The following is a 22,047-nucleotide window of genomic DNA, read 5'->3' on the forward strand; positions in this document are numbered from 1 at the left end:
CTTCTTGAATCTTGAAGTTGCTTAGCTTGAGCTTGATTATATATGGAAGCTATATATATGCGTATATAAACACTAGTAGTTTAGACAGTGATCAGCAATTAATGTTGGGTATATAAGCAAGCTTAATGTGTGCTCTATTTATAGAGTAGTAGCTTACCACTACAGTACTGTTAAAAACATAATTTGACCATGAAAATTTTATGAGTTGAAAAAGGTAATTAGTGGCATGATTGTGCTTGATTAGTGAAAAACCGAAGGTGTTTATAGCTGGTTTTGCACGAACAATTAATGGCGGCACTACTGTTGGCTTTAACTTGTGGCACTTACCTAATTTCTATGTCACTTCCTTAGTCCACTTTAATAAAGTTACAAATACACATGCATGTATGTTCTTAAGAAAAAGCATGTTACTAGCTAGCTAGCCAGTAGTAGTAACTTAATTAGTGGTCAGCACGAATTAGACGACGGGATCGCAGCTAATTTAAGACTAGATCGACGTGGGTAGAACTGAATTCGAGAAGATGAAAACCAGGTACTGGCAAGAAAACAAAAGGGGATCATGATGTGCTAATTAGGTTAATTGATGTGGATCGATCAGCTGCTACCTTTCATACATTTTCGGTTTGAAACGACGAGCTGAGTGACAAAACGGTGGCCGCCAGCAACGACATGAAACATCGATCAAATTGATCGATTCTAGCCCAGATCATCCTGACAGTGACAGGCCTGATAAGATAATCAGCAGTAATGAGATGAATGGCCTTGAGAAGCAAGCTATGTTGATAGGGCCATTTAAGGGAGTAATTAGTTCGTGGCCATGCATGATCCTGGGTTCTGAGATTGCCCCTGGTTTAATTATGAAACGCGCATGGTTTCCTAAAATTAAAAATGTTAGTTGAAAAGGTGGGTAAATTGATTATAAAAATATGATCGATAAGCAGGATGGTGTCTCGATCGAGCAGTCTCCGTCGAATGGTCGATCGAATCAAAACCAGGAATATGAATGTACGCACGCATACTTTCTTTGACAATGACCAACAAAAGTTGGTTGATTATTCGACTATCTGGATTAATTAACCCGTTCGCATGCATATGATGACTTAATATTGGACTTTGGTCGTCGACCAGCCGGCCAGTTTCTTGGAAGCATCGATCCGTCCATCGATCGATCGATGCAGTTTATTTCCAGCACGACCGACGATGTTGATCTGGGCCAGAGTCGATCAATTATAGGCAATCCTGCAGATCTATCAAGCTGTGTACTGTGTGATCTGTATGTGACATATTTTCCTTGCTAGTTTTTCAGACCTTGGAGCAGCTAAAACTTAACCTGGCCTACAAGCTAGCTACTGGTTAATTTGGAGGCGTGAATATGCTGCACTCTGCACCATCGATCCCAAACTTATAATAACAAATTAAAGCTTCTCGGCTAATCGATATTAAGTCGTAATTAGCTCTGGCTGAATATACCTAGGAGTACATCTGTTCTTTCTGAATGTACGTGATACCATTGTCCATAGCTAGCCACCATCAAACTTCCCAACTAAAGTAGCAGATGTTTAATTAGAGAGCTAACAATATTATTTCTGTGTTGATGTAGATCCGAGATAGTAGCTCTCATAGCTGATGAAGATCCGGATCGTTACATTCTTCCAACAATTCAACAATTATCTATCAGTTGATCAACTGCTATTGACCTCACTAAATAAGATCGCCTAACATATACTACCTCCCTCCCTAAATCCCTAAATGTTTGACACCGTTAATTTTTTTATACGCGTTTGACTATTCGTCTTATTAAAAAAATTTACATAATTATTAATTATTTTATATCATTCTATTTAATGTTAAATATACTTTTATGCATATATATAGCTTTACATATTTGACAAAAAAAATTGAATAAGACGAAGAGTCAAATGTGTATAAAAAAGTCAATGGCGTTAAACATTTAGGAACGGAGGGAGTACAATATAATGTACAAAATTAATAATGAGTTTATGTTGGGCACTTTGACAATTTAAACTATGGTCAGTCAACTATCCTGCACCAGAAATATATTAATCTTAGCTCGAGTAAAAATTGCATCATGATTACAATATATATATATATATATATATATATATATATATATATATATATACAACCATTATATGACGTGTTTTACATATACCTTACTTTTACAATTTATTCAGTTCCATTAACATTACTTTTACATCTAATTATCCACGCGATCAATGTGCATCTCTGGATTTCCCAACAATCCAACAATTGTCTATTAGTTGATCGAGAACGTATATTGGTACTCTCAGATGACTTTGTGAGATGACCTCACTAAATAAGAGCGTCTAATATGTACAGTGTACTAAAAATATCAATAAATTTGTGTTGGATAGTTAATTTGACAGTTTAAGCTGTGGTTAATTAGTCAACTATCACAAGCCAAAAATCTTGAACAGCTAGCGTAACGCCCGACCTTCGCTACCTATAAAAGAAAATATATTATAACATTATTTAAAATAAATAAAAATATATTTTCTATGAAATGTGTTACACATGTTTTTTCTTTAGGGAATATTCAACCTAACCTGATTTTATATGTAGCTATCCTTTTGAATTTTATTATTTCTTAATATTAAAAAGCTCAAGGGATGACCTATAAAATTTTCAATGGGAGTACGTGGGGTAGCAGATCCACTGTCACTACTGTACGTATTATTAAAGGGGTATAGAAAACTGCAGCTTACTGCATAGGTATTGCCGTATTGCTACAACCACATTGCAGATCATAGTTACTTTTCCTTGTACAATTTCTGCAATCTTGTTTACTTTTGACTTGCTAGAAATTAAATATATAATATTATTTATGTCAAAACAAATACAAAACAATAGATTTTCAAGAACCTAAAATCTCTTTTAAGATCGGCTGGACCATATGGGTACTTCATCAACAATACTTTAACATTCAACTATTTTATTGACTATAAAATCATGAGAACCATTATCTAAAAATAAAATCATGAGAACAATGAGCTGAAATATACATAATTACATATAATCGATCGATTCAAATTTAAACACAAGCCATATATTATAGTCATGGGGCACAGGATAGTCTAGACTTCTAGAATGAGAATGGTAGAGAGTACAGTTAGTTCAGCTACTTAATTGCTTAACTTGGATGTAAATATGCATGGCATTTGCACCATTAATCCCAAACCCTGTAATATCAAGCGTCAGCTGATCTGTATTAAGTTGTTAGCTTCGATCGGTTGAATTCACAGGAGCATCTGCTCTTTCTGTATGTGATAGCTACCACCAAGCTTTCAATCGATTAAAGTAGTAGATGTTTAGAGACCTAACATTGTTTCTGTACTCAGGTAGATTTGAGAAAGTGGAAAAACTATATATATATTGTTCCATTTGGTAATTTTGTGAGGTCAGATATTTATTTACATGATATAACTAAATTTTCTGACCATGGATCTATGGGCGAGCTTGCTGAATGAAGATTAATTATCAAATTATCAATCACAATGACAAACCATGTCGCGTTTTTTTTTCTCTTGTAGTTGTCGGAAGATCAGCTACAAGGAGAAGATACGGAGATGTAATTGGGTTTGGGTGCACAACAAACACACTTGTGGGCCTCGGATTCGCGTATCACCCAAAGAAAACCCACAATACATACATAGTATCGGCCCAAGCAAATACATGGAAGCCCATCTGATCATCATTAATTTCCGATCATCTGCAGCATCGTTCACTTCTTCTTTTAATTATTTTTGTGGAGACAAGTGGAGAAGGAAGTAAACTCCACGCAGGAACGAAATAAAAAGATCAAGAAAGAAATACTGCATCATCCATCATGCATGTGTTGCTTAACAGTTGTTAATAATTGTTCGATCACAAACTAACTTAACTCCCTTCGATTCCAACTACCACGTACTACGTCCTACAGGCTACAGCCCTACTTAGTTAACTCCAAAACTATGACCCGTTTGGTTTACGAAAAGAAAATATTGGGTGTACCATCGATGTTTGATCGGATATTAGAAGAGGTTTTTAGACATGAATGAAAAACAAATCCCATAGCTCGCCTAGAAACTGCAAACATGATTTTTTAAGCCTAATTAATCTGTCATTAACACACTTGGTTTACTGTAGTACTTATGACTAATTATGAACTAATTAGGCTCAAAATATTCGTCTCATGATTTCTCTCTAACTATATAATTAGTTTTCTTATCTATGTTTATTACTCTACTTAGAAACTAAACTAGGCCTAATTAACAGCTCCCTGTGAATAGATCATACATGAGGATTGCTTCGATGGATATGATGGGCATGTTTGGGGAATCTTTAGATTCTGAGAAGCAGTTGCATGGTAGCCAGCTTCTGAGAATCTGGAAAAGCTCCTAAACTCAGCTTCTCCAGATTCTAGATTCTTAATTCATTTTCCAGAATCTGCAACTATAGATTCTCATAAATTGTGGAATGTTTGGGACAGCTTCTGGCAGAAGCAGCTTCTGAGAAAGCTGCAGCTGAAAGAAGCTCCCCATACAGATCCGATGTGCGATAGCTAGCGTCGATCGTTAACTCAAGACTTTGGCATTTCTCCGGCTTCATCATGCAATTAAAAATGCTAGTTGTAGAGCTGTCATTGTTGATGATGACCACAGTACGTACTATCTAGTTTAGCTAATATATATAAACAAGCTAGCTAGCAGTAATATACATAGTACAGCTGTACAAGAAAACTCTATTGAATAAATGAATTGTTTCCTTCCTCTAAAATAATTACTACTATGTTCGACTGGTTCTGAACGACACTCTCCGTTCATAACAAACGAGTAGTTTTTATAAGAGGAAATTGCAAGACCATCATTATAACTTTGCTACACAGGAGATATATATCGTTCTGACCTATGTGTCATTGACTCGCGTGTGTTCCACATGTCAGTGAGATACTAATGACATATCTCTAACTTTACAAAATCGTAATGGTACGGTTGTAAAATTTTCTTTTTATAATACCTGTAATATACTCGTGCTAACGCTACCATTCAGTTTAAAATGTAAATAAGATGTTATAAATTTTTTAAATGCAATCATATATAAAATAAACATTTGAATTTGTTTGTCTATCCAATATTTATTAGTTTAATTTTTTAAATAAACTCTGCTAAAATTGTAGCGAACCACCGCTTAATAGTGACTATTGTAACTTTGTGTAATTAATTATAGATTGAACGTTGTAATAAATTATAAGATTTGAAGTTTAAACGGTAACCGCAGAACTTACAAGAGCAAGTTTATATGCTAATACATTGCAACAACAACCGATACACTGCTTCAATTTCACATGCCGCAAGGATAATTTTAATTAAAATTCTATTTATATTATCTAATATTAATATAAAATTTAGATATATAAAGTTAAATTTAATGAAACCACTTTATATAAACATAAGTTGCATTACGTATAACTTTCCGTATTCTTATAGTAAATAAAATTTTGTCGACGTTTATATCAAGTCTAATATATATAAAGTGTTGTTAAATGGAAAGATGTTTTCTAACGTATTGAAACTATGTAATTGGAAAGATGATTTTTAACATACGTAAACTCTATAATTGACAAGATAAATTCTAATTCAAAAAATATTTGATATACGAAAAGTCTACATAAAAAGATATGGAATCCATCGTAGCCGTCCGATCATACGAATATGATTTTAGCCGTGGATTTGAAGAATAATGAATGAATAACGCAGAATGAGTGATACCTGTTTGTGTACTGCAGTATATATTTTGATTAAATCATCATAAAGTTGCATATTTATGACGGTGTATTGTAAAAAAATTATCATAGGATTATTAGAAAATACAAATTTTAGATAAGTATCACAAACCTACATTTTTTGTTTTAATATTAGAGTTATTACAAACCTGTAACCCCAAAAATCTAGCGCTCCCACATACAACTCACCATGTTCAAGAGAAACGAAAGTAAATAAATAATTTTCTTCTACTCTTATAGAGGCTCATGTATAACATATGAAAGCATCCCAGTAGTACATCAATTCTATCATTTATCCGTAGAAATAAAAGATAAAAGTAAAAGTTAAGCTCCAGCAAAACATTTATCCTATCATCTATTTCATATTTAGATGTTCTCTCTCCATCCTATAAAAAATATGGAGTATGTGTCACGCCCGGAGTTTTATCCCAAGCCTAAAATCGTAAAAAGAAATTCGTAAAAAACAATTGGTTTAATTAACTCAGGAAAAATCCCTCTAAAGGAATTAATTTAATTAAATCAAGGTTCCAAATCAATTAACTGGATTTAAATTAAAATTGCAGAAGTATAAAATTTGATCAAACAAATTAATTTAAAACTCGGCAAAAGTGGGGTTTTCCTTTTTCCCTCCTTTTTTCTTTCTTTTTCCCTTCCTTCTCAAATTGGGCCGAAGTCCAATTTTCCTCCTCTCTCTTTTTCTTTTTCTTTTTCCTCCTTCCCGGGCCGGCCCAGCCGAGCCGGCCCACCACTTTCCCCGTTCGGCCGGCCCAGCCGAGCAGGCCACCGGCCTCCCGCCCCTCCCGCGCGCGCTCCCCCCCCCCCCCCCCCCCCCGCCTGGGCCGCCCGGCCCAGCTCGCTCGCCCGCGCCAGTCCGTGCCGCCTCCCTCCTTCCTTGCACCACTGACAGGCGGGTCCCACCTGTCAGCGACCAAGCTTCGCCAGCGCCCGCGCCCGCGCCGCGCTGCGCCAGCCGAGTCCGCCGCCGCCCCGACTCCTCCGCCCGCCGCGCCGCCACCGCAACCGCCGCCGCCGAGTTCGCCGCGTCGCCGACTCGGTCACTACCGTCCGCTCCGCCCTAGTCGGCGCCGCCACCCTATAAAATCCCCGTGCCTCTGCCCCGCCGCCACTTTCCCCCTCTCCGCCCGAAGCTTCCCTCCGTCGCCGTCAGCCGCCGATCTCCTCGTCGGCCGTCGGACGTCGCCGCCCACCCGCGTCACCGCCGCCGCCTCTACCTCGCTGACCTCCCGCCAGCCTCCGTCGCTGCCGGTGTGCACCCGAGCATCGTCGCCGCCCCTTCGTCCTTTCCGCCGCCGTGCCCCGTCGTCTCGACGCCGTCGGCCGATCTCGCCACCAAACGTCGCAAGCCGCCGCTCGTCCGCGTCCCCACCTCCGCCTCGCCCTCGCCGACGCGCCGCTGTCTCCGTCGCCGCTGGTGAGCGCTCAGCTCCTCTCTCCCTCTTTCTTCCCTCTTCACCGCCGCTGCCGACCTCCCCGTGCCATCGGTAAGTGCCGGTCGCCGTCCGCCGCGCCGCCCGCTTGTTGCCGCCCGACGTCGTCGCCGTCACGCCGTCGTTGCTGTGCCGTTCGCCGTCACCGCCGTGCGCCACTGCTCCGGTTGCGCCGTCGTCGTGCGCCGCCGCTCCGGTCGCGTCCGCCGCTCGGCCGTCAAGCTGCGTCGCTGCTTGGCCGACGCCACCTCGCTCCTTCCTCGAGCTCCCGTCTAGCTCCTCTGGCCGCACCCGCTCGCGCCGCCGCTCCGCAGCGCCGCCACGCCGCCGTCGGCCGGCGTTGGTCGATCTTGTCGCATCGGCCGTCGCCGCCGCGCCACCCCGGTGAGCCCGCTCTCCTCCCTTCCTCTGTTTCTTTGTGCGACCGCGAGTGCGCCCCGCCGCTCGCCGTCGGCCGACGTCCTCCGCCTCCACCCGTTCCAGCGCGCCGTCGCTGGGTGTCATGCGCTGCCGGCGCTCGCCGTTGCATCTCCGCCCTTCGCCACCATCGTCGCGCGGCCACCAAGCCTTCGCTGCCGGCGCCCGCCGTCGCCTCCACCTCCCGGCGCCATCGCTATCGCCCCGGACTGTGCGATGCCGCCTGTCGCCTTGCGTCGCTCGTCGCCATCGCCCCTCCACCTGCCGTCTTCGTCGCCGCGCCGTCGCCGTGGTGGCCCCGCCGCCGCTAGAGCGCCGCCGAGCCCGGTGCGTTGTCGCCGCCTCTTCCCCGTGCCGGCGTCCATCATCGTCTCTCCCTCCTGCCGCCCGTTGCCACTCCGAGCCGCGCCACCCGTCGCTGTCTCCGCCTCCTCCACGCCGACTCGTCGTCGCCGTTCTCGTCGCCGTCCCTTCGCCTGTCACCACCTTCTCCGTCGTCGCCACCCCTCCGCTCGTCGTGACCCCTGCCTCGCCGTGCGCCGCCGCCCGTTGCCTCGCGCCAGTGCTCGCCGACGCCGTCGTCGCCCTCCGGTCGCCGGTCGATGTCGCCGACGTCGACGCCCTCGCGCCGCCGGTCATCGCCGTCGCCACCTTCTCCTTCTCCTCGGCCCTCGCCGTCTCCGCCGCGCCCTCCTCCCCCTCTCTGTTTCCCTCTCACTAGCCAGCGGGTCCCACCCGCCAGCCCCTCCCTCTTGGTCGGGCCCGCGTGTCAGCCGCCCACTTCCCCTCTCTCCCACCGACAGGTGGCCCCCACCCGTCAGCGCCTCCTCTCTCCTCGCTGACGTCAGCAGCCCCATTAATTACGCAATAATTGATTTAGGACTTTTCTGTTTAGTTAAAAAAACCCAGAAAACTTCTAAAATTCATAAGTAATTCATCTAGTCTCCGTTTAGGTCCATTCAAATTTCATTAAATTCATAAAATTGCCAAGAATCCATTAAAAATAGTTTCTTTCTCTGTTTCAGTAGTTTTATAGCCTGTTTTTCTTGTTTTGCCTTGTTTGTTGTAGGTTTTTCCCCGTCGCAGCGCCGTTCGTTCTCGAAGTCGTCGCCGAAGTTCCTCGTGGGTCTAAGCAAGGCAAGTGGCACCCTTCTTTGATCATATTGAACCTATGTTTATAAAATCCCCCGCTTGTACATTCAAACATGCATTGTATTCAAATGTATTTACTTTATTTATCTGTTGGGCATTTACCTTTATACCCGTTGATCCCCATTTATTATTATTGTCATCCCAGGGCTAATTTGACTAGACTTAGGGTTAGACAATGCTTAGCCATGCTTAGTTCAACTAGCTCACCAATTCTTATTTGATTATTGGTTAAACTTTGATAGGCCTTTGATGGTTTTGATCATGGTTAATTTCCCGATGTGGATTAATACAACTAAAATATTGCTTATGGTGGGCTGTGGGTGCATGGTTTTGAGAGTCGCACCCATGACAATTAAGGACCGGTTCTCAGGAAACCCTGAAGGTCTTACACGTACTAACCACAAGCCAGAATGGGCAACGGTGAGACTCGTAATCTAGCTTGTCCCTATTCGACGTACCGAGACAAGGGTAGGCGTGATGGAGTATGGACGGGCAATCGTGGTGTAACGAAAGCCTCTGCTGCTTCCGGATCTACCAAGGCACAAGAGGGGACTGCCCGACTTGGTGTAAAGGAGGGGGTGAAACCTGAAGTGTGGTGCGATTGTCTAGGGAGGGTTAGGTGAAAGGTCTTATCATGGTTTCCGTACTGAGGTATCGGGGTGATACGTTGGGGCATGGTAACATGCTTGGCAGCCATGTCTTGTGGGTAAAGTTGTACACCTCTGCAGAGTAAAACTATTCGAATAGCCGTGCCCGCGGTTATTGGGCGAACTGACAGACTCACTAGGATTAGTTAAACCCCTTTAATAATTTTATTAATCTTGGAACTGGTTTGACCCTGCGCAATGTGGTGTAACGTTGGCAGTGGTTTGGGTCTGTCGCAACGTGGTTTAACGTTGGGCAGAGGGTTGACCCTGTCGCTACGTGGTGTAACGTTCGACAGCGGTTTGAGCCTGTTGCAACGTGGTGTAACGTTGGACAGTGGATGTTTATTTTAAATGTTACTTTACTTTTATTTCGGTTTATTTTATTTACTGTTTTGCTAAATTACTGCAGCTTTGTGCAATTTAACCTTAGCCTATCCTTGATACCCTATTGCATTCACTATTCTCCTCTCTTGGGTGTTACTTGCTGAGTACGGTGGTTTGTACTCAGCCTTGCTTAATTTTTCCCCCACCAGAGCAAGTGCCAGAGCCTGAGTCAGAAGGTTGTTCCGAAGGGTGAAGTAAGGTCCAGTCCGCTATCAAGAATGCCTGTGGTGTGGAGCCGTCTTCGCCAGCTGAAGCTGATGCATTTCGATAGATAATTGTTTTTATTTGTTTTTAAGTCGTGGAACTGTGTATTAATTTGTCATAGTGTGTACTCGGGCTGATTCCTGGACCGAGATTTAATGTATGCTATTGTTCAGAAATTTGGTGTAAATTTCTGGGCGTGACAGTATGTCCGGTAAAGAGATATGAATAATAAAATTGTTTTAGATAATCATCTAAATTAAATAAAGATATGGATAACTAAATTTAAATGAGTCGTTGAAGGCCATAGTTATGGGACCAATATGTCGGTCAGGAAAGTTAAATCAGAATAAATTTCATTATACGAGTAAAGAAAGAAGACAGTAATATCGGTTAAAAGTGAAATGAACCGATTAAAAACTGATCTCCGCCTCCGTCTCCGGCGACCTCTCTTTCTCTCGAGTCTCGACGGACGGATACATCTTCCCCTCCGCCACTTTGCTACCGTACCAGGGCGTCTCCTCTCATGATCATCGTCATGTCCTCCTCCTGCCATCCCCACGACCACCACCACACCAAGTCGCCGGAGCCCACCTCCGTGCTCTACAACCGCAGCCCAAGCCCCCCCACCTCCTCCTCCCTCGGCTCCTGCTCCTCCAAACCCCTCACTACCACCGCCGACGACTGGGAGGCCGTCCTCGGCGACATGGTCACCCCCGCCGCCCTGCCCCAGGACAGCTCCTTCCTCCGCTGGATCATGGACGCCGGGTACGCCGACGGCGACGGCGACGGCGACGCTTTCGGCTTCAAAGGCCCCGCCTTTCCGGACCCCTTCGACTCCCTGCTCCCCCCACCACCGCAGGACGACCCTCCCCAGGCTCAGGCTCAGGCGCTCGTGGACGAACTGCTCGACGCGGCGCGCCGCCTCCACGCCGGGGACTCCACTTCCGCAATGGGGATATTGGCGCGGCTCAATCATCGCCTCCCTTCGCTGCCGCCGCCGGGCCACCCTCCTCTCCTCCGCGCCGCCGCTCTCCTCCGGGACGCCCTCCTGCGCCTCCTCCAGCCCACCGCCCTCCCGCACCAGGCCTCCGTCTCCTCGCCGCTCGACGTCCCCCTCAAGCTCGCCGCGCACAAGGCCCTGGCGGACGCCTCCCCGACCGTGCAGTTCGCCAGCTTCACATCCACGCAGGCGTTCCTCGACGCGCTCGGCGCCGCACGCCGCGTCCACCTCCTCGACTTCGACATCGGCTTCGGCGGCCATTGGCCGCCGCTCATGCAGGAGCTCGCGCACCAGTGGCGCCGCGCTGCCGTGCCGCTGCCGCCGCCGACCCTCAAGGTGACCGCATTGGTCTCGCCCGGGACGAGGCACCCCCTCGAGCTCCACCTCACCTACGAGAGCCTCACGCGCTTCGCCGCGGAGCTTGGCATCGCATTCGAGTTCACCGCCCTCGCCTTCGACCCCCTCAGCGCGTCCCCGCCGATGGGCCTGGCGGACGAAGCAGTGGCCGTCCATCTCCCGGCCGGCTCCGCGACCTTCTCGCCGGCGCCCGCGCACCTCCGTGTTGTCAAGGAGCTCCGTCCCGCCGTCGTCGTGTGCGTCGACCACGGTTGCGAGCGCGGCGACCTCCCGCTACCGCACCACGCCCTCAACCTCCTGCGGTCAAGCGCGGCGCTTCTCGAGTCCCTCGACACGGCGGGCGCGTCGCCGGACGTGGTGTCCAAGATCGAGCAGTTCATCCTGCGGCCAAGGGTCGAGCACCTTGCGCTCGGCGGCGACAAGCTGCCCCCGCTGCAGTCCATGTTCGCGTCCGGTGGGTTTGCGCCGCTGCAGCTCAGCAATGCGGCGGAGGCGCAGGCCGAGTGCCTGCTCAGGCGCACGGCCAACCATGGCTTCCACGTGGAGAAGCGCCAGGCGGCGCTCGCGCTGTGGTGGCAGCGGTCGGAGCTTGTGTCGGTGTCGGCATGGCGATGCTGATCGACCTTCACTCTCCTAATCTTGGGTTGCAAAACCTCAGCAGCCTGGTCCCTGGTACAGCTGCAGTACAAATGCTTGGTGTTCATCTTGAATATTTTTGGCTTTGAGTAAATTGATCAAAGCTTCTCCCTTTGTGTGATACATTAGAAGTAGCAATTGGGTAATGGAATCAATTCTTGTCTAGAGGAATTCATGCTCCATGCCAGGTTTGTAAAATTTGTATGGCAATGGCAAAATTGGGAGTGCCGAAGAGTGCTAGCCCCCAAATTTGTGATTTAATTGTTCATATATGGAGATCTTTGTGCACATATCTGATTTAACATAGTTGTTTTTTTTCATTTTCCTTTTCTTCTGTCTGTTCCATCAAGGTTCTTCCTGTGGCAATTTGGAATAGATTTCTGGGCAAAAAACACTAGGAAAATGTCACTGATTGATTGTATTGCACATGATAAGCTTTGAGCTCTAGTCTCTACTAAGGCCAGCACTCTCTATGTGCACTGTTATGGTTTGCATCAAACAGCTTGCAGTTAAGGTGTACTGGAACTCTGTGACTTTTCTACTTCTCGCTGATTTTTCTTTTCTGGTTTTTGGAAAGGACATCAACAATGAACAGTAGATATGAATGTGATGTGCCTTTATTGACAGGTGACATCCATTGCACCATCATTCACTCATCAGAACTACAAGTTGCACCCTTGTTTTATCTTGAAGAGTTCTCTTGTTTTTTTTTAACCCCTTCGTTTCCAAGCTTAATTCTCTTCTTCAATGCAGGGGCATACCACAGACTGGCATGATGAGATGGCATGGAAACAGAACTGAAGTGAAGGGTAACATGTATGCATCCTCATACCTACTAGTAAAAATGCAATTGTTTCTGCTGAAGGGTCGTCGTCTCTGAGATGACACCAACCTTCGACCATGTGCATACACTAACTTTGCTGCTTGTTTCATTAGCTATTTAGGGAACATTTCATAAGGCAGAAGCTTATAGCAAATTGTCGAAGTTTCATCTAGGTCTTTGCTTGCAGTTGCTACGTCAATTGTTAGGACTAGTCTTGCATTTGTTGGCCATGTGGTCCATAACCTGCTAAATGTGCAGTCAGATCTACTCAGAGCTGCAACGTATTTTTGGTAGAGCAGTGACTAGCATGCGTCCCATAGTGCAAAAGAAACCAGACCTAGAACTTTCAATGGGGAGGTGGTTCCTTTTCCCTACATTGGTGTATTCATAATTCATTCAGTGAAATGTTAGAAGCTGGTTTGCATGTCACCACAAATCTGCATGGAATTCTTTAGGGAGTCATCACTCATGACTAGAACCTTTCCATATCACTATAAACTTTGTCCTTTTGTACTCATCTGCATAAATGAAGGGCTGTTTGCAGTTTTATCTTCGAGCTGCTTTTATTTCAGCTTCAATTTGTCAGCCTTTCTTGACGACTGTTGCAAGATTTTCGATATACTTTGATTTGTCCATTTTGGCTCTCCCTCTCTGATCTTTCACTTTCAGGATAGCACTATGTATGGCTAGACGATTGAGACGACATGCCATCCTTTTCCTGCCCTGCCCTGCCCTTGGACTAGTAATCTTTCTAACACAAGCAACAGGCAAATCTCCTTTGCCTCCCATTAGTATTATATTATATTGTAGGCTCACAGCCAAGCACTTTCCTTGTCCTATTGTCTTCCCTTGTGTACACCTTCTACACATGTACCAATTATTTCTTATGGGTGTATTATTATATGTCTTGTGTTTAGGCCTTAATCATTTGGTGTCACATGGACTTTGCCCCTCATCACATGTAGGCCTCACTTTTTTTTTAAAAAAAAATTCACTTGGCCCCTCCACACTCTATCAGGTTAGTTTAGTGTATAATCTCATCTCCATTACTGAACTTCCATTTATCTTTTGGCCCCTCCTGAAACTAGCATTAGGTGAACTTGAACCACGTAATACCGTTGAAATTCACGCGCTATGTCTTGTCTATTCTTTTACAATCGTGACCACCAGTTAGCTATATATATATATAATGTGGAAAAATCTGCAAAACTTTATTTCCCTAACTGCAATTGATCGATGAATATAGCTCAATTAGACAGGAGGGGAGAAAGAACATGACAGACCATGTTTTAGTTTGACCCTTTACTGGAAGATGCATATCATCTGATAAGGACTACTGCCTGCCATTTCCTGATTGGAGATTATGACCTCCAAAGTAGATCTATTAGGACCACACTGGACATTTTCATTGGATGCCAAAATTTGTGGACTCAAAGTAAAGCAGTAATCAACTAAACATCTATAAGCATTACTCAAGTGTGAGCAATATAGCTTCAGGACTAAACCAATCAGGACCATATACTGACATAGTGAAGTGAATATCCAGGCTAGAAACTGATTCTAAAATAAAAGAGAAGCATCTCCATTGCTTCTGAACTCTGTTGCCTTGCATGTGAATTAACCTCAGAGATAAAAAAAAAAGGGCATAGGGATATATGGCTGCTTTACTTTACAGATTTCTCTTGCTGCCCAGGAAAGGTATTTTGCAGCCTTCAAGCAAAGTGGGATCATGGAGGCTCCCTTTCAGACACGCACTGGTAAAGAAGATAGATATCCACATGAAAATTTCTTCAGACTGTCAACTGTTACTGTCCCTTTTGTCTGAACCAGTACTTGTCGAAGCAGGCCTGTGCTGCAACCTTCAGAAAACCACTGTATTAACAGAAAAAAAAAATCTAAGGCACTCTGGTCACTGTCAGTGTAATTAAGCTTAGATCTTAAAATATGACCAAGAAAATGATTTGACGGTAGCCATCAATCATCAAATGATGATTTGTGCTATAATGGGCTTCGGATTATCATCCAGTTGGATATGATGTTCCCAGTTCAGTATGAATATGGGTCAAACAGCAGGCAAATGGAGATAACTGATAAAAAGACACCAGATGCTTAGCAGCATATGTTGATTGCTGATACAATATATATACTACATTGGATGAGATAATGAGATTCAGCTTTGCACAATGAACATGTGTATTTGCAAAAATTGGGACCCTGCAGTTACAGAACGACTACAAAACGTGATTAAGACAGGCATTTTCTTGAGAGATGATGACCACCATCTGATGGTTAGGCTGTGCCGCACTTTGGAGCAAGCTTTCACTCGCTGCCTCTCCTTTTTCAGGATGCCTTGCAATAGCGGCTTTCTTTATGTAAGCGTCCTTTTTTTTCCACACAGGATTATTGACACTAACATGTCGATAATATATAGTCAAGAACAATAGCAGCCTACGCCAAACAAATTATTCACAAATAACACATACAGCATCCTGCTAAAAGAAATGACAGCAGAACTGACAAGTTCGCAAGGCTACCACTCACACCTTTTCGCTTCTACCTATGTAGTCAAAATTTAAATTTTTAAACTTATATTTAGAGTTGATTTAGGGTTTTTTTATCGAAGTTTATTTTCAGCATTAGCTTTTAGCCAAAATTTAAATTTTAACCTTAATTTTAGAGTTGATTTTGGAGTTTTTCCATCGTAGTTTATTTTTCACTCTTTTAGATCGCTAAGAACACACATAAAATTCTCATCACTAATTATTTTTATTTGTAAATACGCTGTTTTGCTTTCTCTCTCAAAAAGCCAACTAGTGTACTTCATTCATTCGCTGCCGGTGCTATCAACATGTCTGCCAGTATCCATTGCGTCTTTTGCTAGTACTGTCTGCTGCTAGTATATCAATGTCCTCTTGCTACTAAATTTCCAATCCTCTCTCAATTTGACATGGTATCGAATTACAGACATCCAACAGATTGTCCATCCAAAACTATCATTTGATTGTCTTGTTGATCATCACGTCGGAACTGACCTTCTGTTCATCATCATCATCATCGAGGGTGACGGAAACAAAAAAAAAAAACAAACGACATATTTACAAATAAAAAATAATTTATAAATAAATTTTTTATATACGTGTTCTTAGCAATTTAGAAGCCAAGGATACAAATAAACTATGATAAAAATATATCTAATACAAATTAAAAATTAAAAATTAAAAATTTAAACTTTGTCTTATATACATAAACAAAAGCGAACAAACTAATCATCACCAACTCAACGTTGGAATTGGTCTTCACATCATCAGCTTCCCGTTCAAGCTGGCACCATCATCTATCGGTGACGGATCAAAGAACAGATTGTGAACGGATCAAAGAACAGATTGTGAGGATCTTTCACCGTCGTCATCAACATCTTTAAATCAGTGAAGAGACAAGGAAAAAAAAACTAGGCTTTTGGAACCAAGGGCTTAAAGAACGGTTTGTGAAGATACCAAGATCCACTTCATCGAGGAGATGAATCTTTTCTCCTTTACCGTCCAAAAATTTCACGCTTCGGTAACCTAAGCAAGCATGAGCTTTGATTTTATTCTAGCTTGTCATTAACCTAGTGTTTAGTTTCAAATGCAATGTTATTAGGTTGCATTCAGTTCCCAAAAATTTTTTTTACGCGTACGGTCACACATTTAAAATATTAAACATAGTCTAATTACAAAATAAATTTCAGATTCCACCTGAAAACCGCGAGACGAATCTTTTGAGTCTAATTAATTCATCATTACCACATATTGGCTACTGTAGCACTTATGCCTAATCATGTACTAATTAGGCTTAAAAGATTCGTCTCACAATTTCTCCCATAACTATGTAATTAGTTTTAATGTTCATGTATATTTAATGCTTTATTTAGATGTCCAAAGATTTGACGTGATGTTTTTGAAAAAAAATTTTGAAAACTAAACAGTGCCTTACATACACATTGCATTTGAGTTTGAGTGGGGGTGTTGAGTGTATATGTGCCTAGGGGTATTAGAGTAACTTTGCGGCTACTATGTAGACAACATATATGCCTTTTAGGCTAACTCTATAACCAACAGTAAAAACCCCAATTTCCAATCATCTCTCAAATTGAGAATCTTAACCATACCTCCTAGCTGGAGGAGAGAATTTGGCTGAAGCAACAAAACATCAAGCCTTCAACTACACGTTGTAATTTACCTCAGGATGAAAATGCATCGACAACGGATGCTGTGCTGACTCTCCTATGTTTGCTCTTTGGTTTAGAGCCCTGATGGGGCCGTGCCGAGGTTATACAGTGTAAACCAATGAAAAGAACAAAGAAGACACTGTTATTGTGAGCCTTATTTGTGAAAACCTACAAAAAGAATTATCCTCGTCATCCTTGTTTAGAGCAGCATGGTTGTCGGATTCTCGATGTAGCCCTTGAATGCCTTCATCCATTCTGCACCAATGGCGCCTGCCAGGAAAAAAAGAAAAAGAAAAAGGAAAGAGGGTGGTCAGCGAGATATGGTGAATCCCTTACTCCAGGTAGCAACAAGTACCATTTACTGATCCAAGACGTACCGTCAATGACCCGGTGGTCGCAGCTCAATGTCGCTGACATGAACGAACCAATTTCAAACTCGCCCTCAGAAGCTCCAGGGATCACCCTCTTCTCAGCTGTGCTCACAACAAATTTCAAGCCACAGTAAGTAAACAGCAAACCAAAATGGCTTCAAGCAGGGCATAGCCATGAAGCAGACCCTGATAGTGTGATTATTAGCCAGCACATTACCAGAGCCAATAGCCAAAATTGCTGATTGTGGAGGATTTACAATGGCACAGAATTGCTTAATTCCAAAAGGACCTCCCAAGTTTGACACGGTGAAAGTGCCACCCTGCAAGATATTGTATTCAAATTATCAACCCGAAACACTATCAAATCCATTCCCAGATGTAAATTCGGCCTATACCTCATAATCCTCTGGCTTAAGACTGTTATCCCTTGCTCTCTGTGCCAATTGCTTCACCTCATCAGCGATAGTGGCTAGGCCCTTCTTGTCTGCATCCTGCAAAAGCAATACAAGTTAAGGAGAAGAGTAAATTTTTAAAAACTTGAAAACAAATGGCATACCCTTATTACTGGAACAAACAAGCCATGTTCAGTTTGTACAGCAACATTGATGTTCACATTGTGGTACCTGCATGAGATTATATGTAGCGCATCATATTTTAAGTAGTAACAGTGAACATCCCAGTCTCAGTGACCCATTACTTATAACTTACTGGCGAATGAAATCATTCATCCAAGAGCTATTACACTCAGGAACCTTACGAAGAGCCAATGCTGCAGCCTGCATATTGGACAATAATTTAGGGAACAAATCCAACCAATCATGCAAAACATGAACCATGAAAATTGTTTGTCTGCATAGCAAAGATGTATGCATGCATTGGCCAAGTATGAACTTAGCTACTTGAGCCTTGAGGAAAGAAGAGAATCACGTCAAAATTTACCTTGATAACAAGATCATTTATCGATATCTTCTTGCCACCAGAGGTATCCTGCATAGGATTCAACTCACTGCGCAACCTGGAACATAAATTAATTAATAATGTTTCATGATATAAAACCCTCTATAAAAACATGGTGCAAACAACATGCTCTTTGGTACAGGTTGATAAAACACTAAAAAATCTTGAACAAAGTTTGATCAAAACCATACTTAATAAGTTTGTCAACACAAGTATCAACTGTCAGATAGTAGTGAGGAATGGTTTGCTTGGAGTGCAGCAGGCGGTTTGCAGTAACCTGAGGAAATAATAATAGAAGCTGTTAATAGAAGTGGAGCACCAATGGCAACAGAAAACCATGAAAGAAATTATGTGGGGAGTGATATTACCTTCCTTATTTGCGTATTCGGAAGATCCACATAGCCTAGTCCAGGAGCTGCCAAAGTTTCCTTCTTGGACCCCTTGGCCACAGAAGCTTCATTGAGCATAAAAATCATTAGATCCCTAAACCCTCTTCTTCTACACATCTACTTGTATAGGTAAAATTACCACCATTTGTTAGTTATGACACTTTGATCTTTCTCTTTTAGATAAGCATGTTATTTATTAAGGTCACCATCAAGAGATATTCTTTAGCCTGAATGAAAATAGAACAAGGCATACCCAAGTAATCCTCAATATCTGCCTTCAGAATGCGGCCATCGGGGCCAGTACCTTTTATGCTTGATATTGGTACCTGTTTAGGAAACAGAGTTTCAAAAATTAAAAAAAAACTGCATTCTTTAGAAAGCGCACGGATAGCTGAAATATTAGATGCTTACATTGTTGTCTTCTGCCAATTTTCTTGCAAGTGGACTGGAGAATGTGCGGTCCTCTGAAAGAGAAGATTCTTCTGTCTTTGTAGCCCTTGGCTCAGGAGCCTTGGGCTGCTCTTTCTCCTCTTTTGGTTCTGTGGGCTCAGATTGGGGCTTCGATTCAGCTGGAGCTGCAGATTCAGCAGAAGATGGAGCCTTGTAATCCTTAAATTTGCCAATGTCCTCCTCCTCTTCCACGGTTACAGCAATAATCTGGTTAAAAAATAAAGTGTAAATTTTAAAGTTCACCCAAGGTCATATCAGCACAGCACATGGGCATTAGCAACAAGTCAGCAGCTAAATGGAGGAAAAAGGTGTCTCCAAATCAAGAATATGTACCTCACCAACTTTAATTTCTTTGGCACCATCTCCATGGATAATTTTAGCAAGATAGCCTTCCTCCATGCATTCCATCTCCACTGTTGCTTTATCCTAATCACCACAAATGTGCTTGATATTAAGCTGCTGCTTAATTGAATAAATATGGGATAAATCAAGCCTTGGTGTGAGTATTACGAAAGAAACTTACGGTCTCCACTTCACAAAGAACTTCACCAAGTGAGACTTTATCTCCTTCTTTCTTCACCCACCTTGCAATGTTTCCCTACAGGCAATTTAATAAGTTTGAGATGATAGAGGCAACTCAAGAGATACAGCACATTGCTCATCCTTTATTTTTGTTTCTATACCATGGTGCCATGATTTTTTTTTAATTTATTTGCAGCTTTGAGTATTGTACCTCGGTCATGGTAGGGGAGAGTGAAGGCATTCCGATTTCCTGATGTGGAGGTAAATCTGGACAGTAAACAACACTATTGAAAACGCTGAAGGAAGACATTAACTTGTCTTTGTCATGATATAACTTCAAGTTGGGAATAATCTTATAACAGAATGATCTTAATCTATATCATGAACATTAGTGTTAGACGTAGGTTTTATGACTTTAGAGAAGGTACCTGCTCCACTTGAAAAACACCTAGCCGATACTACCTGCACACTGATGAAAAGCAATGAACAGTGAAAATGCACCCTCAGCTATTTAAGCCAGAGCAAATATATGACTACAGGAGAATTCAGAACAAAATCTCAAAAAGAAAGTGCATACCAGGAGAATAAACTATGTACTCCGGTAACGGCAATCGGCATTCCATGCTTGGATGCTCTCGTGAAACTAGACCCTCTCCTTGCTTCTTGCATTGAGAACTGCGAAGGGAAAGATAGGACAGCAAGATAGAATTAAAACAAATGATTAGGCATTCAAATTTAGATAGGGTGATATTTTGATTAGAACTGCATAACCTTGGAAATCTGAAGCTCTTTTCCAGATTGCCTGTCATGGGTAAAATTCGATCCTCCAATTTTTTTTGCATGTTCTGCATGAAGATTAGATCTTGATATAGCTGCAACAGGAGAAATCACTGTTTTAAGCAATAAATCTAGAGAAGAAATACCATTTTCATTACTGATGATTCACTAAGACCAAAATATTCTGCATTGAAGCATACGTTAGAAATACATGACTGGTGAGTGACATTCAAATATTCATATGGAAAAGGATTTTTTTTATGAGCAAGGACTTACTGAGATGTCATAAAGGAATAAAGAGAGAACACATACTATCTTCCTTCACAAGAGAGGAGCAATCGCTGGATGAGAAGTGACGAACAACACTCCCACGCTCGCGTCCGAGGACAGCATGCACTCTTCGCAACTGCACAAGTAAGCGAATTGTGCAGGAAACTATGAGCATACGCAGAGCACGCATGCAACAGAGCATTCATAGATGAAATGTAACCACAATAATCCTGTTCTGTTTCACATATATATAAGTGATAAAAACGAGAGTCCCATGAAGAAAGAGCAACCCATACATGCTTTTGAGATGCAATTTCACAATGAATATGTACAGGATTGTCAGCAGCGCTTAGAGTAGCGGCGTGATTACCGAGGATTTGTGCAGCACTTGAAACATTTTCAACACCCGAAACACATACCGTGATCACAGCGCTCATCAGTGCTACCAAAAGTTTTGACTGTCTTGTAATCCTACTTGTAAAAGAAAAAAAAATGGGGGGATGAACCATGGGTAAGCCATGGGGGCAAACCGGCGCGAGATTGGCTCGCCCAATAACCAAGGGAATTTTTCCGTCAGGCGCAACATCTGCAAGCTGCCGCTGAACAGCGGGTCGCGGGCGAAGACGACGCATCGCTCGCCGCATGGCGCAAAGACCGGATCGATCGGAGCAGCGAGATTCCAACAAACTCGGGAGGCGGCGGCGGCGGCAGCGAGAACAACAACGAGAGACAGAGACAGAGATAGATGGAGAGGGGAATGGGGAGACCTTGGCAGAGTGGCGGAGGAGGAGCTCCATGGCCGGCGACGAGGAGGGGGCGCGCGCGCGATTGTGGGGGAGGAGCCTGCCGCGGAACTGGTGGAGATTGGAACACAAGAAAGAAGAAGAAGAAGAAGGCGAACGCTTAGATTAATATTTAATATTATATTATATTACTATCAATAATCCCTGACTAATTATAGGGATTAGGTATTAGTTGGTGCCCTGCAACTGCACCTCCCTTTCTTTTTTAGCTATTTAATAATTTAATTTCACTGCTTTATTAGTTTTTGTAAAGTTTTCTGCTAAACGTTTTATTGAAAATTTTACAATGCGTACGCTTGCGTTTAAAATTTGGAGTCACTAACCTCATTCGACACTACCAACTACCAACATTTGTCGTCATCATCGATGGTGCACAATTTGTACTTTGGCTTCGCTTAATAAATAACACATTGGATACAGCACTCGACAA

General features: G+C 43.2%; 2 protein-coding genes across 3 annotated transcripts; one reads left to right on the plus strand and one right to left on the minus strand.

Moving 5' to 3' along the window:
* The first annotated feature begins 10,500 nt into the window (after positions 1–10,500).
* Positions 10,501–13,624, plus strand: LOC107304318 (scarecrow-like protein 6). 2 transcript variants are annotated; one of them, XM_040525256.1, is made up of 3 exons: positions 10,501–12,084; positions 12,802–12,864; positions 13,541–13,624. In XM_040525256.1, the coding sequence occupies exon 1, from the start codon at positions 10,579–10,581 to the stop codon at positions 12,028–12,030; it is 1,452 nt and encodes a 483-aa protein (XP_040381190.1). In that variant the 5' UTR covers positions 10,501–10,578; the 3' UTR covers positions 12,031–12,084; positions 12,802–12,864; positions 13,541–13,624. The 2 variants fall into 2 exon arrangements, with proteins under 2 accessions (XP_040381190.1, XP_015693433.2); XM_015837947.2 differs by lacking the exon at positions 13,541–13,624 and having other exon boundaries at positions 12,802–13,037.
* A 3,356-nt stretch (positions 13,625–16,980) lies between these two features.
* LOC102713554 (dihydrolipoyllysine-residue acetyltransferase component 2 of pyruvate dehydrogenase complex, mitochondrial-like) lies at positions 16,981–21,684 on the minus strand. The gene is made up of 19 exons (XM_006656482.3): positions 21,582–21,684; positions 20,857–20,950; positions 20,539–20,639; positions 20,345–20,442; positions 20,196–20,236; positions 19,979–20,034; positions 19,769–19,843; positions 19,579–19,671; positions 19,207–19,452; positions 19,049–19,121; positions 18,775–18,860; positions 18,598–18,683; positions 18,389–18,464; positions 18,158–18,225; positions 18,006–18,072; positions 17,845–17,940; positions 17,667–17,769; positions 17,456–17,551; positions 16,981–17,348 (listed from the first exon to the last, which is right to left on the minus strand). The coding sequence occupies exons 1-19, from the start codon at positions 21,609–21,611 to the stop codon at positions 17,278–17,280; spliced, it is 1,656 nt and encodes a 551-aa protein (XP_006656545.1). The 5' UTR covers positions 21,612–21,684; the 3' UTR covers positions 16,981–17,277.
* Between the last annotated feature and the right edge of the window lie 363 nt (positions 21,685–22,047).

This window comes from Oryza brachyantha, chromosome 6 (assembly GCF_000231095.2).
Source record: "Oryza brachyantha chromosome 6, ObraRS2, whole genome shotgun sequence".
Taxonomy (NCBI): domain Eukaryota; kingdom Viridiplantae; phylum Streptophyta; class Magnoliopsida; order Poales; family Poaceae; genus Oryza; species Oryza brachyantha.

What these genes read in the sequence shown, in the direction of transcription:
- LOC107304318 (XM_040525256.1), top strand. Translation starts at nt 10,579, where the DNA reads ATGATCATCGTCATGTCCTCCTCCTGCCATCCCCACGACCACCACCAC.
- LOC102713554 (XM_006656482.3), bottom strand. Translation starts at nt 21,611, where the DNA reads ATGGAGCTCCTCCTCCGCCACTCTGCCAAG. An exon ending in CTCTCTTGTGAAGGAAGATA is followed by an intron (nt 20,640 to 20,856) that starts GTATGTGTTCTC and finishes CTCCTGTTGCAG; the next exon opens with CTATATCAAGATCTAATCTT. An exon ending in TGTTTGTTCCAGTAATAAGG is followed by an intron (nt 17,941 to 18,005) that starts GTATGCCATTTG and finishes TTGCTTTTGCAG; the next exon opens with GATGCAGACAAGAAGGGCCT.